We start from the raw sequence: 19,184 nt of genomic DNA on the forward strand, positions 1-19,184 counted from the left end.
CAGTGTCTTATGTCCATTGGTTATGCTTATATGCATGCATACAAGTCCTTTAGTTGATCTCTTACCCCCCTACCTCCTGCCCCCCAACCCTCCCCGGCCTTCCCGCTGCAGCTCGACAATCTGTTTGAGGCAGCTCTGCCTCTGTATCTATTATTGTTCAAAAGTTTATAATGCCAGACCAAAACTTGGCTGGAGATCCGGGCTAGAGATCCTGGCTAGGCTGCTGATCAACTGAACGCTGTCTCCGTGTCCTTCCTTCTTTGCCGACTCCGTCTACGCCTTTGGGAACCCCTGGACCTGTTGGGGTTGGACCCCAACATGGCAAGTCATTCATTCATTCATTCCATTCATTCACCTGTTTGTTGCTCTATTAGGGGAAAAATACTAAATAACAAGATTGTGTGAGACGTGATCTAACAGGAGGTTTAGTGAGTGTCAAGGGCACACACAGGGTGAGTACAGTAGAATGCTGTTGGGGAAGGCCAGGATATAGTTGAGTTAGCTCTTGAATGGAGGAAAGACCAAGGTATTTTTGGGAAACTGCTAGTGGTTCAAGAGCTCTGACTGGGAAGCTGCAGTGTGGCCATGTATTGAAGATTCTTTATGTGCCAGGGGAAGGGACCAAACTTTATCATATGGGGAGAGAATACTGGTTTTAGGCAAGGGAGTGTGACCCCACAGTAATGCTTTCTGTCCTCCCCACTGTCCAATCTCTTTATCCACACTACGGAGGGCAAGAGGTTCCCAAATAGTTGATGGCTGATTCAATAGGAAAAGACTGGCATGGCTGGAGGCAGTTGAGATGTAAGAAAAGAACCTGATTTGTGTGCTAGTGGTAGAAAAGGAATGAGATAGATTTCATTTAAAGAGTGAAATCAATTGAACTTCATGATGAGTAGTAGGAAGGAGATAAAGGAGACAATACTTTACTAGCCAAACGTGCCACCTGACTCAGAGAGGAAGGAGTCGAAGACAACTAAATTTAGAAATTGGGGTGAATAATGATTAGATTTGGGGAAACAGGATATTTATATTTCATATTCATCTCAGATTTGAGTGTTCTATTGAGGCTCTTTTGGTTGAAGATGAATAAGGGTCATAGAAAGTTACAGAGTGGAGCTGGAGCTCCATTGGGCCACAAGGTAGAAGCTCAGAGCCAGCTGTTCATAGAAGTGGGGACTAAAGCACCTAAGATAGGGGTGGGGAACATCTAGCCCACACAGGCTGTATAAAGCCCACAAAATCATTTGGTCTGGCCCTGCTACGGTATTAGGGGCGAGTTAATTAAATGTTTGACCACAAATAGCAGGCTAATTTTGTATGGCCCTCAAATGATGTTATAAATATCTAAACGGCCCTTGGCAGAAAAAAAGTTCCCCACCCCTGACCAAAGACAATGCAGATGTTGTGGAGAGGAAGACATGCCTCACCTTAAGTGATAGTTACAGCAAGGGATGGACAGGGGGCACACCCATGTACTGGAAAGGACTACATGCCACAAAACCTTTTTTTTTTTTCTTGGTGTCTACAGGTATGTTTATTCATGCCAGCAAGGGCACGGCACTTCTAGATACTGTCCTTCGTCCCCATCTAACAGCCAACGCTCCCCCGCTGTGCCCTCGGCTCGGCTGCTAGTGATGACCATGAGCAGGCGCGGGACTCGAACCTTTCAGAGCTTTAGCTCTTTTATCCGCACTGCGGATCTTATAGATAATGAGGCTCATCAGCCCCATGCCCACCCAGATCTCCTGGTAAACCTGGGTGTAGTGGGGCTTCATGGGGACCCACACATTTCTCACAAGACTCTGAAACATTTCGCCGCAGGACCAACGGTTCGGGCAGCCCCGACCCGCACAGCCAGCTACTCGGGAACCACAAAATCTTTTACGCATGAAGAAACAGAAATCTGATGAGGTGACATGATCTTCCCAAAGTCACATAGCAAGTCAGTGATGAAGCATCTAACCCCCCTTTCCTGAACTGTAAGATCCAGTTCCCTGGCATTCTAACACAGACACCGCCTGGATTTTCAGATGTGCCTTCTTTACAGTAGACGCTCCGTACTTGACTACCATTTCCGGATAGTCAAGGCAGGCAAATAAAAGGCAGAATTTCATTTCCTTAGTTTATTGAAGAGGACAATGAGCTGTTAGGTATGTGTGAATTACAGCAATTAGGAATCCAGTTCAGAACATGAGTTGTATACACAGAACATCTCGATTTAGACTCTTGCTCCTTTTATGTTAACTTAACAAAAAGCTCTAAACTTTAGAGTCTAAAGCCTCAGCGGAGAAAGTCAAGTACAGCTTCATTTAAGTGGAAAATATTTGCCTTCCACTCTTCTGCTGTGTCCTGAATCTTGTCTCCGCCTAGTAAGCAACCGTTTTCCCTTTATTTATAGAAAAGAATACCTCCTCCCTCCCATTTCATTCAGAAGGAACTCTCTTCAGTGCATTCAAAGCTTCTCCCCACAACAGCAGGGACTCTCAGACACTGGCTAGCTGCAAAGTGCTTTCAAAATATCCCACCCTCATTCCTCTCTCCCCCTGCTCTCCAATAAATAAGTAAACGGGTCTTTGGACAGTGGTGACAGCAGATGTCAGGGTCACTAAAACAGATACGCAACCTAAAGGGACGGGGTGGGGAGGTGAAGGGAAATACGTGAGAGCCCAGCAGCAGGTGAGACTGCTGAGCTCGGCTTTGGAAACGGTGTCAGCATTTTCCATCCTTTGATCCTATGCTGATATGAAACAGGCAGCGCAGGAATGAGAGGACGTCTCTCCTCCAGTGCAGTGACTTGGAATGAGGAGCTGGATTTGTCATTTCAACCAAAGTAGTGAGCCTTGAGTTTTATGGGATCATTCCCAAAACTCCTTGAAGGACAAGAGGGCTGCTGGTCAGTCCTTCAAAACAGGGCTGGTCTGGAGGCCTTGCTTTCAGAGACTCCTCCACGAATTAAAGGGAGAACGGCCTCAGGGTCTTCCAAGGGGGCAGAGGGACCAATGCCACTGGCGAATCCCTCCCTGCTCCCCTTGCCCCGGTGGTGCCTAAGGTCTGACTGTTACCGTACAGTCCCTGCTACTTCCTGTGAGACTCCTGGTTGCCTCCAGCTCAGGCACTTATCAGCTTCCACCAACCATGTGCAACTTTCTGTTCAGCTTCCTGGGGCAGCACACACGCCAAGTTTCCCCGACTAGCAAGCAGCGATGGAAAGACAGGTACACGGGAAGAAGTCAGTCCAAGAACAAAAATGCTGTGGGCTTTAGGTCACAGAGCTGCCAGCCCTTGGGGCAGCGACCCTAACCAGTGTTTCAGAAACAGGTCAGGAGCTTCAGCAACTTAAGAACAACCACAAACATACATGGTCCCGTCAGCAACTTCTCCCATCAAACACACATTAAAAAAAGGGGTGTGTGTGTTAAAGTTAGTAATATGAAAAGGATCAATAAACGTATGACTATCACCAAGCTAAAGAGTTAAGTGCATAATTGACATAAAGACACTTATTCTCCCAGGAACACTTAGACTCACAAACACAAATTGTCAGGTTCTCTAACACCACTAATCGCAGGAAGCTTTTCCCAACTTTGACAAAAAAAAACTAAGGCAAGAAGAGATCAGCCAGCCACCAGGGAGGGTCCGAGCTCTGTTACAGGATGGGGAAAGAGAGAATGGAATTGGGCCATACTTTTACTCAGAATCACAATGACCACCTAACAGAGGATGCAGCAGCAAGAGACCCACCAAATAAGATGGCGGATGGGGTTTCTGTCCTCAGTTTAGGATGGCATCAGGGACTTGTCTGAGCTTGAAAAATCAGATCTGCACCAGAGGTAGGGACCTTATCACCTAAGAAGAGACCAACAGCTTCTCTGACTGAATAAATTACCCTTAATCAGCCTCATTTATGCTTGGTGTAAGGCTATAAATGGGCCTGGCTGAAGTATTAGTTCTGTTCTTTGCTTCAAGCCCATCAGGGAAGATAAAGTCAGCGAGCGGTCACATCACCTGCGCCTAAAAGACTTCAAGCTAGGAAGTCATGGCTGCCTCTGTGAGGTCTCTGTGGAGTCCAGGGGAGTAAGAATGCTGTTTCTATGGCCTCAAAAATAGCGAAGTAAGCTGGACACAGTGTCCACAGTGTCCTGTCCTCTGCTGCTTCTCCTCGGGGCATGGTCTGCCCTATTTCAGGACTGGGAGGGAGAAAGCTCCACCCTCCTGTTTCAGCAGCAAAGGAGAAGTGAGTTGGTTGAGACAGGCCTGGCTCAGAGGCTCCAGAACGAAAACAAAATGAAACTGGAAATGATACTTGAGATGCAGCTGCAACCGGATCTGGTCCAGGTGAAGGAGGCCACGGATGTCGGAGAATTGAGTTTCACCGTCCATTCCCCTGGCAGAGGCACCGCAAGCTTCGCTTAAGGACCCATGTGTCAGTTCTGATGGAAATACCTGGTACCTACGATTTGATTTGTCACAGCAGACTGGACCCCACCAACCCAACAAAGGTTGGCTCTATATGGACATTAGACAAGTCATTAAAACATGAGAATAATGATAATTAAAAAAAGAAGCGGGGAAAATCCTTAACAGGGCGGCTCAGCTCTGCATTGTGTGACCCTAGCCCCGAGAAAAAGGGCGTGACGTGCTTTCTTCAGGTGGTCTCCAGGACGGCAGCCTCCAAGGCCAAAGCTTCCGTGGGCTCCTCCTCGCAGTCCGACGTGTAGGACTCCAGGCTCTGCTTGGCCAGCAACTCCCGCCGGGCCTGCAGTCGCTCACACCGGGGACAGCTTCCACATTTGAAACAAGCTTTATGGTAACACGCTTTACACTCTATTGGGGACGGAAAGGTGACAGAGAAGAGCACAGGCTGTATTCTCTCGGGCTGGAAGTGAGTTGCCGCTACACCCCTTCCCACCTCGTGGCCCAGGGTGCCTGGGGTAAACACAGGGAGCTGCTAAATCGGGCCAAACGCTTACTAACTGGGGTGGCCGAAGGGAAGTACATTAGCTTTGTGTTCAGTCTTATCTGCCCACTCTACACCCGGCACCAGCCCTCACCTTCACAGGTCCGGCATTTATGGAGCTCAAAAGGGAAGATGATGTCATCCTCGTTCTGACAGAACTCGCAGATGAAGCCCTTAGCTTGGCAGAGCTGGGGAGGAAAGGGACGGGCAGCAAAATGAGGGACAGAACGCCAGGAACTGGCACAAGAAGGTGAACAAAAGTGAAGGGAGGGGCAAAATATAAATGAGACTTGAATGGGCTCTCGGGTGTTCTCCCACTTTCAGAAAAGAGACCCAGGCTGGACTCAGAAGTGTGACAGGAAAACTAGGACCAGGCTGGGCAGTGTTAGACAAAACTTCAAGGTGGAGACGAGAGGCACAAGTTTCAGAAATTCCACCCATGAGTATGGCTCCCAGTGAAAGGAAGAAAAGTGCCAGAAGGCTTCCTAAAGTCAAAATTCCAGCATGGGTAATGACTGTATCTTGAAACTAGAGGCCCAGTGCACGGGTTCGTGCACTGGTGGGTCCCTTGGCCTGGCCTGTGGGGATCGGGCCAAAACCGGCCTTCTGACATCCCCCGAGGGGTTCCAGATTGCGAGAGAGACAAGAAAATTGAAGCTTACCTGAGAGAGGGCAAAGTATTTCCATTGGTCACAGTGACTGAAAATACTAAAGTCAAGACCCAGGCCCTCTCCAGATGCTAACCCAGGTTCTCCTCCCACATCATGGCAATTCTCTGGTGAAGGTCTGCCCAGTTACTCAGGGGCAATGCCAGCACCAAATCCTCTCCTGATTCTAGATTCTTTCCACCTGGATGATTTAGCTATTCATCCTAGGGACTAGCAATCCTGTCCAGCTTCTCTCTCAGTGTTGACAGGTCATTTCAACTTCCTGGAACTAAATGGCAAGAACCCTGGGTCCACCCCACAACCCGTATCCCTAGGCAAGGGTCCAGTCACACACTAAAGTGAGACTTTCTTACCATGCATCGCTCCACATGGGCAGCCCCCGCCCTGGTGAGCTCAGCAAGCCGGAGCCCCAGCTCCCCCTTCCTGGTTGCAGTGAGGTCATTCAGCGAGTACAGGTGGAGATCCTCTGTCAGGTGGCCTGGAACTGTGTCAAAGGAATCCAGAAGGCTACAGGAGAGGAGGGGAGGTGCGTGGGAGCAGAGAATGAACACCAGAGTAGAAGGATCTCTATCCATAAGCAGGATAAGGGAAGAGAAGGGGTCCGGGCAGGGGTAATGAAGTGGGCAACGCTCAGCCAGCCTAGGTGTTCCAGGCCACCCCCTCCCTCCCACACTACCAGGTGTCTGGATGGCAGAAGTGACTTGTATACCCTTTTGCAGAGTGATTAATGACAGCTTGCAAAAAGTGGTGGGCCTGCCCTGGAGAGAATCACCACAGATTCCCCCTTCCAGAGAGAGGAATACAGACAGCTACTGCTTCTCATTTACCTTTTCTGGAATTTTCTGCAACATCCCCCTACTCTCCTTCTACACATAACAAGGGCCAACTGCTGGGACATGTTTCTGTCAGAGACATTCACTCAGCCAGAGGCCTCCATGCAAGACTTACTCTTTGGCCAATCGGCAGGTCTTGAACATGTTCTTCATGTGATACAGCTGGATCCGCAGCAGCTGAGGGGACAGACGGTGTGGTGGTGGGTGGGGGTAAGAAGGGGTATGAAAAGAAGAGAAGCAACCATTAGATCAGTACCTTTAAACCTGAGAGTCAGACATTCTCTATACCGGTAACTTAACAACTCACTTCAAAGTGACCTCCAGTCAGCCCCTCTGATGGGTCAGTCTCCCAAATCACATACAGTTAGGAGCCGCTAAGAAATCCAGAGTTCAAATTTCCCCCCTGAGACCCTATTCTCCATTCATAATATTTTCAGAGAAGGGAGAAATCTTGCTGTTGCCAGTGAGCGCTACCTACGGCTTCCGAGCTGCCTTGGCAGGTTTCGGATTCTAACTGGACAGACACCTGGGAGATGGCAACAGGAGGGACACAGAGACAGTATGGACGGTGAGATGTGACAGCGATGACACAGTGACAAAGAGAAGCATGGTGATCGTGGGAAAGTCTGTACAAACACAGGGAGAAGATGCGAAGGGTAATCTCTGATGTGACCTTTTTCACGGTCTTACCCCAACTTGATTGAGCAGCTTGACCTTCCTGTAGAGGGCGCTGTTGATGTCCTGCACATTGAAGAGAGGATCATTCCAGATCTTAACGAGCAGGTCCTTGGAGAAATTGCTGACATAATACTTGCTGAAGTCCCACTTGCGCAGAACCCGGCTGGGGATGACCATCTGGGCGTTCTCATGGCAGCACTGACAGAAGTACTTGCCCAAGTACTCACAGTACCGCAGCCGCTTGATATAATCTAGAAAAACCAGGAAGTCAAAAGGTCAGATGTGTCTTCCCCATGTATATAAGCTGGTGAGGCAGCGCTGCTGTTCCTTTTGAAGAGCAGGAGGAATGAATGGCCAGGGGGCTCTAGCCACCTCTGTTCGAGCTCCCAAAGTTGGCAGCAACCTATGTAGTGGGGCCTGTGGCTTCTGTGTACCATCCTGGAGGAACCTCAGAAAACAAACCCTGCCAGAGTTTGTATCCTCCAAGAATTTGGTCAAAAGTACCAACTTTTCCCTGGTATACACTCCTGGCAATGTGTTCCTAGAAATAATCCCCCCCTGACTGCCAGTGTTCTTGCCTAGTCTTATCCCTTCCCCTCCAGGCCCCTTCCTTCCTTTTCCCAATTCTGTCTGTCACCTACTCTTACTACCTCTCTGACCAGATCTCCCTGCCCAAATGAGTGGAAGAATAAAGCCCTTGGAGTCAGGATGGGGGCGAGAGAAGATACTCACCAGGGTCTGTCCGGATGCCACATCCTGCACAGCGGTAATTCTGCTTGGCCACAGCAATTTTCCTCCTGTGGAAAGGGGAAGGGAGCAGATTGGCAGATACCAGCAGCATGAGGCCTCCAAGATGTGAAGGATGAGGATACAAACATAGGGCTCTTGTTAAGGCTAGAAAAAGCAGCATTCACCTATTTTTTAGAATTAGACAAACGGAACCTATTGGGAGAACCAATTCAAACTAAGGATTAAAAGAATTTAGGTCTAGGCAACAATTCTCCTCAATAATGAGCCATCCTTTCTGTACAAATGTAAAAGATGAGAAATAGTAAAAACAGAGAACAACAGAAAAGAAAAGCAATCATCCAAGGATAAAAGACTAATTTCCGGGTTGCTCTGTGAAGGAATGGTAGGATTGAGTAAGACTTACAGACAAGATGGAAATCCTCTCCCACTGCCTCTTAGAATTGTGTGGGATGTACAGTTAGATGCAGAGACAGGAGGATGAAGAGACAGCCCTGACAATCCAAAGAGAATGTATCTTTTTTTCAGGGGACACAGTCACTGGCTACTCACGTTGGGGCTGGATGAACATTAAAAATTATCTGAGGCCGGGGTGGGGCCCACTCCAGGTTACCACGCACACGGATACGCAGTTTGTAGATGTCAGCATGCTGCCCATCATCTGGTGAGATGGGCAGTGAGTCAGGGATGGGCAGGAGCTGCAGGAGAAAAGCACAGGGTGATCTAACAAACAGTCTGAGGGAACACAGATGCTTGAACCTTCTGGCCATGAAAGAAGCAGTCAATGAAAGACATTTCAGGAAGATCATTGGTAAGAGCTTCCGGAACCTTGTCCCTGAAACCATGAGACACCAGGCTACTGGAAGTAAGAACCTTGGTTCCAAGAAGCAAAAGGAACAGGAGCAGCATCCCGGTGTGGTAGCACCCATTGCTGATGCTGTCCCAGACCCACCCCAGGACTCCTGGGTGCTTCATGCCTTACTCAACGGCAGAACAAAGAAGAATCTGAAAAATTCGCTTTTTCACAGTGTCTCACAGGTGGTCACACACAGGAGGTCTGCCTCCGGGTCTAGTGAGCAGTCATGTGGAATATGGACAGTGGAGGAGCCATTATCTGTTTTGTTTTCGTTTTTGTTTTAAAATTTGAGTTTACATTTTTATTTTTTTTAAATATATTTCTTTATTGATTTCAGAGAGGAAGAGGGAGAGGGAAATAAAAACATCAATGATGAGAGAAAATCACTGATTGGCTGCCTCCTGAACGCCCCCTCCTGGGGATCAAGCCTGCAACCCGGGCATGTGCCCTTGGCCAGAATCGAACCTGGAACCCTTCAGTCTGCAAGCCAATGCTCTATCCACTGAGCCAAACTGGCTAGGGCGCCATTATCTGTTTTGACGATTGCTAGGGAAAACCTAGGTAGGCATTCATTCATTCTTTCATTCATTCAACAAATTTGTAAGAATGGCTTCTGTGAGTAAGGAAGGAAACACACAGGCTCATTCTGGATTGGGGACATGTGACAAAAGAGAACAATATCAGAAAGGCTCACAACCTCCTGGGGCTGGACAGAGGGTGGAGAAAAAGAGCTGAAGAATCTACCTTCTGAGGGGCATCATGCTCTGGAACTAGCCACTCTAGCTCTGAGGCGGCTGGGAGCTGCATCCCCTCAAACTGCTTCAGGAGCCCCATGGCTACTGCCTCAGCGGACGTGGAGTGGAGGAAGCAGTGGGAGCTGGAAAGAAGAGATTCAAGGAAGGCTGAACATAGAGAAAAGGCAGGAAGACGGAGCCTTCCTTTCGGGACCTGCTACCACACGCAGTGACTTCTGGGCTGAGAGAACACCCACAGTCAACCCAGTCTGCTAAGCTTCTTTTCCTATCATCTTTAGACCCATGTGTATAGTGGAAAATATACTGGTCTTATAGTCCTGAGACCTAGGCTCATATCCCACTTATCTGCAATGCATGGCACTGCTAGTTAAGAATTCTGTATCACTTCAGTTTCTCTATACTTCAGTTTCTTTAGCGCAAAATGGGGATCATAATGCCTGTTTACAAAATAAAGTGAGTAAACTGCTTTGTGGTCTATAAAGAGCTATTGTTACTCACAAATGAGCTATTACAATGTGGAACCTGTCCAATTTGATTTCATAGTCAGAAATCATGATCACTCTTTGCAATTTCGAGGCCTAATCTTCTGGGGGCCTCCGGTATAATCTGTGAGGAAAGAAGGAGCAGTCCATATAGTGAGCCTTGCCTCCACCAGAGCCCACCCTTGTTGAACCACTGATCTTCTGCTCTCTTGCCCTGGGCTTCCCACCATCATTCAGGCAGGCCCATCGCTGAACCTCGCCTCTTTGGAACTTGGGCGGCTTCATCCATGGTCTTTCCCATCCTATGCCAAGAACCGGGTTTGTTTCTCCATATACCTTAAGGTTTTGTGTTTTTTTTCAATTACAGTTTACAGTCAACATTATTTTGTAATCGTTTCAGATATTCAGCATGGTGGTTAGATAATCTTACACATTACAAAGTGATCCCCCGATATTTCAATTACCCACCTAGCACCATACAGAGTTACAATATTGCTGACTACACTCCTTGTGCCGTATTTTATAACCCCTATTTTGTAACTACCAATTTGTACTTCTCAGACCTAACATATTCACTTCTGAGTATGTATCTGAAGAAACCTAAAACACTAATTCGAAAGGATTTATGCACCCTTATGTTCACTGTTGTGTTATTTACAATAGCCAAGATATAGAAGCAATCCAAGTGCCCATCAATAGATGAGTGGATAAAAAAGTTGTGGTACATATATAGACAATGGAATATTACTCAGCCACAAAAAAGAATGAAATCTAACCATTTGCAACAGCGTGGACATCCTACAGGGTATTTTGCTAAATAAAATAAGTCAGACATAGAAAGGCAAATAGCATATGATTCCACTTATAAGTGAAATCTAAAAAACAAAATAAATGAACAATGATTTTACTTATTTTTTAAAAAGTACTTACAAGGTCTGGGAGGAGGAAATCAAGGATTTGTTGTTTGAGGCTGTGCTCCTTCTGATGTCAGCATCTAAACAGAAATCAGAGATGAGGGGAGTAAGGGATAATAATGGAAACCTTTCCAAGCTATTGCAGCTAAGCACTCAGGGTGGCATCTAGGTGCTACATTCTATGCAGGATAAGCAGCAAAGTCCAGGTGAAGCTCTGCACATAATTTATAGTTTGGCTCTGTTCAAGTCACAACCAGGCTGATTGGTGAAAGTAAGCATAGCATGGAGAAGGTCAAAGTGGATACAAATCCAGGTGAAATAACAAACTCAGACTTGGTGCAAGACAGTGAACAAGAAAAGGAGGCATCCTAAGGCACACAGGGACACACCCTATACCAAGCAGAAACCCAAAATAAACTACTCCACTCTCTAAATCTCAAGCCCTCTTAAATAATAAACTCTCAGAGGCAAGAGCTTTATCTAGCTCTTTTTCATAACAGAATCAATACCTAACATAGAACATGGATCACAGAAGTTACTCATTAAATGTGTATGGAATTGGAACTTTTCTCCTAACATCTGATCACTATTGATATTGCTCCGGAACGTGAGAAGTCTTTCCATATCATTAAAAAAAGCTTCATGGAAAGATTGCCTTCCTGGCTGGTAGTAAAGAATTTGTCAGGAAAGAAAGAATTTCCCTGTGGTTTGGCAAGTCCCTGGAGATGCTTGATAAGCAACAAATTTGCACAGAGCTATTATTCAACATGATCTTTAGGCATAATTGCAGAAAACTATGGCAGACTTTTCAACACATATTTCTGATAAAGGATTTTGAAGAGGATTTCTAATAATGATATGCCTGAACCTACAGAGACCTCATCTACCCAAATACTTTAATGGGAGGAATGTGAAATATAGCAGTCATGTCCAAGAAAGGCAAATAGAATCTATTCAGTCATGAAAACAAGACTGTTCAGATAAATCTAATCCCTCATTTCCTTTGATGCCCAATGAAAAGAGCTTCTTTTCCTAATTAAACCTACACAATGATCAATCTACTGCATTCAAGCCTCTCAATAGAGCTCACATGACATCACTCTGTACTTGGCTATGAGTAGCTCAACTGTTCTCCACATTTCCTCTCTCTACATATTTTTTGTATGTACCATGTGAGAAAATGAGATCGTGTCTAATTCTTCTGTTTGGCCCTAAAATACTTAACACAGGCTCTGTATACAAGTATATATTCAAATAATATTCCTAACAAACCAATGTCTTCAAAGCTATATACACAAGAGAACAAAATTAAAACCTGTCAATTTTCATATGCTTTCTAAGCATAGCAAAACTCAAGTCAGAAACAGCATTGTTTACTATTAAATAACAGATTTGATTTTATTTTAACGAATAAGTTCATATATATCATAACTATCTGCCTGAATATGAACCATCAAAATCCAGATCCCAATATGTTGCTAGTTGTCTATTCCATTCTAAATAGTGCTAATGGAGGAGAGAAAAAAATTCAGGGAATAGTAGACCTTCATGGACCATTTGGTTTGTACCATTTATGTGATTAACACTTACACTGTCTTGGATTGTGCTTAAGTCTTGCCTTATCCTTATAACCCTCAGAGTGTTTTGTACATAATAGGTTTTAATAAACCATTTCCCAAATAAATGATTAATTGGCTAAAAGAAAAAAGCAAACTTTAGCTTGTTTGGCAGTGATAAAAAAGGAAAAATGAGAGAAGAATAAAGAGTTAACTAATGCTGTTACTTTAGGACCAGGATATTAAAGAAAACAGCAGAGAGGAGAGGTGACTGATATTTCATGATTGCTATGGAAACCATCATCTTCATAAAAACTATTCAGCAATTCTTCATACTCAAAGAGAGAAAGTCTTATTTTCTTTGAGAGAAAATTAAACTTTCCTCTTTGAAAAATATAGTCAAGTCATACTTTATCACATCCTTTCCTCCTCCTCCTCCTCCTCCTCCTCCTCCTCCTCCTCCTCCTCCTCCTCCTCCTCCTCCTCGGTGCAATGATTTCCTAGCTCATCATGAATCCTACCAAGAATCATCCTCGTCCTCCTCCTCTTCCCCCTCCCTCTCCCCCCTCCCCTCCTCCTCCTCCTCCTCCTCACAGGTGCAATGATTTCCTAGCTCATCATGAATCCTACCAAGAGTGTGGAAGACCATAGAGATCTGGATGTCAAGATGTTACCCCAGTAGAGGAGGGGACAGGCAGCACCTGATATCATAAGGGACATGACTCCTGATACTGGTCAAGTATCATGAAGGCCTGTGGGTACTGGGCTTCTGCTGCATCCTGTTGACTCTCTAGTCCAGTTATGGCAAACCTATGGCACATGTGAACTCATTTTTTTGGTTGATTTTTCTTTGTTAAATGGCATTTAAATATATAAAATAAATATCAAAAATATAAGTCCTTGTTTTACTATGGTTGCAAATATCAAAAAATTTCTATATGTGACACGGCACCAGAGTTAAGTTAGGGTTTTTCAAAATGCTGACACGCCGAGCTCAAAAGGTTCGCCATCACTGCTCTAGTCAGTCCAAGCAGATGACTAAGTAATGTGGTTGGAACACTAGTCAAGTATTTGGATAAAAGTAAACAAGGGTCTAAGATAATTAAGGGGTAAAGAGAGAGGAGGAAGCTATTCATCTGGATGGATTACATGTACCCCAAATGAAAACACTTTAGAAAGAACTCTGAGAAGCTTTCTTTCTAAGTGGAAGTTAATATAATTATGAAACTTTTTATCAATTCAGTTACAAAAACATATTTCAAATGTTTCTGATGCTTTAATAGGACAAGGCTATTACTACTGACTGAAAAAGTTAAAAAAATATATAAACAAACAACAAAAATAATGACATGTTATAAGAAGAATTTTTGCATGTCCAGATACTGATATAGGGATACTCAGGAAAGAACTGGTTAAAACTTTGGTACAGTAGGAAAATCAACAAAGGCACAGGAATAGAGTCAACTTCAGAATTTACTGGCCAATTAGATGTTGGTTTCCACACTGCTTTCCTTTTAGCAGATAAGGTTATACCCAAGAATACATTAGAAATCCAACACCAATGAATTTTCTATAACTGCTGATTCAAAAGGAAATACTTCAAAAAAATCAAAAGGAAACACCTCCAGATGAAGAATCATAATTATTCTTGTTATAAAAGGGAGAGAAAATATTTTAAAGAGGGAGGGTAGGGAGAAGCAACTGATTACCCTGAATTGCATATAATTTAAAAACTTGTCAGAAAATACAGTTCATGAACTTCCCTCTTTATATATTTTACCTATTTTCAATTTATTGCCTTTCAGCTGCAAACCTATCCTTTTGTCTGTTCTATGATAGTGGAGCTGGGCTTGTAAAAAGCAATCTCTTGCTAGCTGGTGCGATGTTAACTTTTGTCAGTAGAGGGCACTAGAGGGACACTGGAGGAGGAAGGGTTTCTCCTGCTGGTTCTGGGTGCTCCTCTAGGCAGACGCCTGTGCTGCATGTGCCGCTGCCCAGAGTAAGCATGCCTTCCCATCGCCTTGCAGCCGAGTCCTCCTAGTGATACATCTTCTCATAAATGGCTTCCCTTGGCACCTCCTGGAAAAGCTCCACAGCACGAACCACCTCCCCCAGCTCCCCTTGAGTTCTGAGGCATGGCACCTCCCTGGGGGACGCCTCCTCTAGCACCCCAGAGAATGATTTCCTGGTGAGGCCGTTGGCATGGCATCTTATGTGGACAGCACCCCCTGGCACACTCTCAGGGCTGCTCTGCAGCTTCAGAGAACTTCTCTACCATCCAGTGAGCCTGGAGGTCTGAATCTCAACCTTAGAGATGTGGCCTCTTCTACATTTGTTCCTACCCGGGTGCTCTAGCTCAGTCGGAGGGATAGTGACTGCTGCCTCTATCTGCTATTCCTGAATGTTCTACTGTTCTCTTTGCTCCTTATGAGCCAGTTTCCCATTACTTTGATCCTGCATTATAGTTAATAATTCTTTATATTAAACGTTCCCTATTCAAATTACTGTGTGGTTTCTGTCTCTTGATTGGACCTGACTAGATACATATGTGCAGAAGATGGAAATTGTAGGAGAATCTAAAAAGGAAGATAATGAAGAATTGATGCAGCTGTAACTGATGAGGATAAAGGAGGGTTAGGGATAAAAATAATAATAAAACACTAAAACTAAAAAAGTTGAAAAGACTATCTGGAATTGGGAGCTTATGAATGATATCATACCATTTTGGTAGACACCATCAGAAGAAACAGGTAAGGTGACAGAAGCCAGAAACAAAAGATCATATATTGTATGATTATATTAATATGAAATGTCCAGAAAAAGGCAAATCTACAAGAGACAGAAGGTAGATTAGCAGTGGACTGGGTCTTGAGGTGGGGAAGAGAATAACTGTAAATGGGTACTTACTGGGATGGTGAAAATGTTCTAAGACTAGATTGTGGTGACGGTTGCACAACTTGGTAAATTTACTAAAAATTATTATACACTTAATTAAAGTGGTTAAATTTTGGTATGTAATTATGTGTCAGTAAAATTGTTTTTAAAAAAGAAATAGATGTTAATTAATACAAAGCTTTCTATGATTACAAGGTTTATATCTACTTTATTGCTAGGAGGAAGTAACTTTCAAATCTATTTCCTCCATAAACACTTCTGTTCCATACGGTTTATTTGATGAATCAGGATCTAAGAAAAGTGATTACATTAAGCAAAGTATTACATGTGCAGAGTATTTATCATAGACGTTGTCCATAATATGATTCCTAATTTTTTCATGGATGTTATAGATTCTGATGACCTTCCTAGGATAGTATTACAAGAGACTCTTCGATAGCATAAATCATTTACAGTGATCAAAAAGAAACCTCTAGCCCTAGCTGGGTTGGCTCAGTGGATAGAGCGTCGGCCTGCAGACTGAAGGGTCCCGGGTTCAATTCCAGTCAAGGGCACAAGCCCAGGTTGCGGCTTCCCTCCGGCACCCAGGGGAAGGAAGGCCTACTCTTGCACGAATTTCATGCATTGGGCCTCTAGTAATCAATAAACACACAATCAAAGGACTGTGATTGTAAGCATTAAAAACCAGTTAAAAAGTGACAGAATAATATACCTCAAGCTAGGAAAGACTATGTTAGAATAAATTACAACAATTCAGGAGTAGAGAAAAGGGTACCTAATTATTTTTATTTCTCTAAATCTTGATCTAATTTTAAACAATTATTTCAATTTCTAGTTGTTGACAATATTAAGTTAAAATTAACTTTAATAAAAGTCCCAAGTTTTGTGTTTGTGAGTTGTAAAGCCATTTTGAGTAGAAAACTGCTACTGTCTTTGTTATCCCACCTACAGAAAGGCTATCTGTTTAGATCACAAAGCAATTACTAAAGCCAAACATGTGCAGCATTAAATCCTAACTGTAGGCAGAGTACAGAGTACCGAGGAGAGAGATTTTGGCTCTGTAAATTCAAAACTCTACACTACTACATCCACCAGCCATAACAACTACTTAATCTGTAAGTATCACTGTAGGGAAAGACAAACAAGGACCATCTCAGTGAGGAGGATTGTTGGGATCATATGAGGAAGAAGAAAATGAATATCTAAAGTGTCCCTTGCCCTAGCCAGTTTGGCTCAGTGGATAGAGCGTCGGCCTGCAGACTGAAAGGTCCCGGTCAAGGATTCCGGTCAAGGGCACATGCCCAGGTTACAGGCTCGATTCTCACTAGGGAGCTTGCAGGAGGCAGCCGATCAATGATTCTCTCTCATCATTGATGTTTCTCTCTCTTCCTCTCTGAAATCAATACAAATTATAAATAAATAAATAAATAAATAAATAAATAAATAAATAAATAAATAAAATAAAGTGGCCCTAGCTGGCTTAAGCCCAACTTTTCAAAGCTAGTTCTCCAGACCCTTTAGTCTTCATAACCTTGACAGGTGTCACATGAACTATGTATAAAGGCTAGTGCAAACATTCACACACATGCATGTATGAGCACACCCACGCTGGCAACAAAGGCTACCTGAAAACATCGAGGCCATTGACACTGAGAGTCCATTCTTTGACATGTGAGTCAGGTTAGATCCTTCGCTACCATCTGTGTAATAATGATTATAAAAAGGGGCCCTTTAGTATTCAGACAGGAAGTAAATCAATGAAAATGACAGTTTTCTGTACCAAATATTCCTAGAATCAGGATTTGACTTTTGCTCTAAAAGATGAAACTGATTTTAGGAACTTAAATTTATAGGTATACTCTACAGGTATATTTTTCACTATAGCTTTGGTTCTCAACCAGGGAAAGATTTTGCCAGATTTTATCATTGGCAATGTCTGGAGACATATTTTATTGTCATGGTTGTGCTATGAGCATCTTGTGGGTAGAGGCCGGGATGATGCTAAACATCCCATAATGCACAGGACAGTCTATCACAACAAAGAATTATGGGTTTAGAGTTTGAGATACCCTGCCTTAGGCCTTTTCTTTTAAGGATTTCTGTTTGGAACTGACTAGAGACTTAATTGATTAAACGTCTTCTCTGGGACCACTGGTGTATTTCATGCCACCTCCAGGCAAGCTATTTCAAATTTGGTTCCTCCCAGCTTATGCAGCTTCCCCTGCCTCTTTGCTTTGCTACAAGGGGCAGACTTATCCACACCCAGTGAAGCAGCATGTTTTAAAATTACCTTAATATCACCCTCATGAAATTCCGTTGATTCCAAGAGAGAAGCAGAACCTTTTTATTTATTTATTTTTTTAAATTTGGAGATCAAGTCAATCACAGATGGTGGTAAAATAAAAAATACATATTTGGTTTCTGGACCAGTTCCTAGCACAAAGCTCCTAAAATCCATTATTTCCTAAGTGACAGGAATGTCTTTTGTTATCCATAATGAGCCCCTTTCTATGAGCTTATACTATTTAATAGGGGGACTCTTGGGGACATCCAGATAGCTTGGGTAGGTCTGGTTTTCAGAAGAAATTTTAGCCACAACCCCAAATTCGCAGGAGGAGAGAGGGCCTAGAGATTAAGCTTAATCATTAATGGCCAAAGATTTAATCACTCATGCCTGCACAATGAAAGCTTGATAAAAACTTACAGTGATGAGGACTGGGGGAGCCTGCTCGTTGGTGAACATATTGATAGGACAGCGGCACACACTGACTCCACAGGACAGAGGTTCCTATGGCCACTTTGGGGCCTTGCCCTATACACCTCTCCATGCAGCTGTTCATTTTTACCCTTTATGATAAACGGTAATTGTAAGTATAGTGCTTTCCTGAGCTCTGAGTCATTCTAGTGAATTACTGAACCTGAGTAGGGCGTCATGGGAACCCCTGAATTTGTAGTTGGCTAGGGAGACACGTGGTGAGCCTGGGGACCCACCTATGGCTGGTACTTCAGCAGGGATAGTCTCATGGGATTATGATCTTAAGCTGTGAGGTTAGGTCTGTGCTCCAGAAGTTAGTGTTAGAACTGAATTGTAGGACACTCAGAGTTGGTGTCAGAGAATTGGAGAATCATTGTTGGAAAACCACATACAAACAAAAAAAATGAGTTTTAAGTGACTACTACTGTCATGAATAGAAATCAGATATATTAAGGAGAATACAGAAGAAAGATTTCCTGGAAACCTGGAAAAGTATGAGTAAAATTTCTATTTCTGAGTGGGGAAGAAACCCAGCTACCACACCAAGAGGTCTGTGCAGGTGAATGGTTCTCTGGATTAGTGTAAACAGGAAATCAAAGCCTCATTCGATAAAAGATCTATCTATTCATCATCATGTTACAATGGAGAATTATAGGTACAATTCACCCTCTATAAGAAAATCACTTGGTTCCAGCCATGGGGGGAAAGTTATGTCCCTGAACTGCTGTTTTTTGTTTGTCTGTTTGTTGCACTGATGGGAACTCAAAGAAATCTATGATTTGCAGAAATGAATGAACCCATTAATCATAGGTTAACCTAATTTAACAACTGCCTTCCCAGATTATGACCCTCCCCTTCTCTATGCAGATATCTGTTATCCTTGGGTAAGGATTAACAAAACAAACAAACAAAAGTTTGTCATTCTGCTAAGCAATTTGCCATTGAGAGAACAGAAAATAAAGCTCTACTTTGTAAACTTACTTTTTTCCCTTTTTTACTTCCCCTCCCCACTCAGTGACTCTGTTCTTTTCTCTTAGGATTATAATAAAGCTCCTTTTAAACACTTTGAAACAATTTCAGCTGTG

The 19,184-nt window shown here is 43.7% G+C and overlaps 2 protein-coding genes across 11 annotated transcripts in view; both read right to left on the reverse strand.

Moving 5' to 3' along the window:
• Positions 1–1,505: 1,505 nt before the first annotated feature.
• Positions 1,506–1,871, reverse strand: LOC132230306 (ATP synthase subunit ATP5MPL, mitochondrial-like). Its single transcript, XM_059687555.1, has one exon. The coding sequence runs from the start codon at positions 1,812–1,814 to the stop codon at positions 1,632–1,634; it is 183 nt and encodes a 60-aa protein (XP_059543538.1). The 5' UTR covers positions 1,815–1,871; the 3' UTR covers positions 1,506–1,631.
• Positions 1,872–2,111: 240 nt separating this feature from the next.
• RUBCN (rubicon autophagy regulator) overlaps positions 2,112–19,184 on the reverse strand; it is a 67,502-nt gene continuing 50,429 nt past the window's right edge. For 6 of the 10 annotated variants that reach the window (XM_059687548.1, XM_059687540.1, XM_059687546.1 and 3 more), the window contains 10 exons: positions 16,970–17,044; positions 10,910–10,973; positions 9,487–9,619; positions 8,439–8,584; positions 7,872–7,936; positions 7,152–7,390; positions 6,577–6,638; positions 5,982–6,135; positions 5,055–5,148; positions 2,112–4,827 (listed from right to left, as the gene is read on the reverse strand). In XM_059687548.1, coding sequence (XP_059543531.1) covers positions 4,649–4,827; positions 5,055–5,148; positions 5,982–6,135; positions 6,577–6,638; positions 7,152–7,390; positions 7,872–7,936; positions 8,439–8,584; positions 9,487–9,619; positions 10,910–10,973; positions 16,970–17,044 — 1,211 coding nt within the window. In that variant the 3' untranslated portion in view covers positions 2,112–4,648. The remainder of the gene's footprint in view (positions 4,828–5,054; positions 5,149–5,981; positions 6,136–6,576; positions 6,639–7,151; positions 7,391–7,871; positions 7,937–8,438; positions 8,585–9,486; positions 9,620–10,909; positions 10,974–16,969; positions 17,045–19,184) is intronic. The other 4 variants (XM_059687545.1, XM_059687547.1, XM_059687549.1 and 1 more) reach the window with 1 other exon arrangement.

The sequence above is a fragment of the Myotis daubentonii genome, chromosome 3 (assembly GCF_963259705.1).
Source record: "Myotis daubentonii chromosome 3, mMyoDau2.1, whole genome shotgun sequence".
Taxonomy (NCBI): Eukaryota; Metazoa; Chordata; class Mammalia; order Chiroptera; family Vespertilionidae; genus Myotis; species Myotis daubentonii.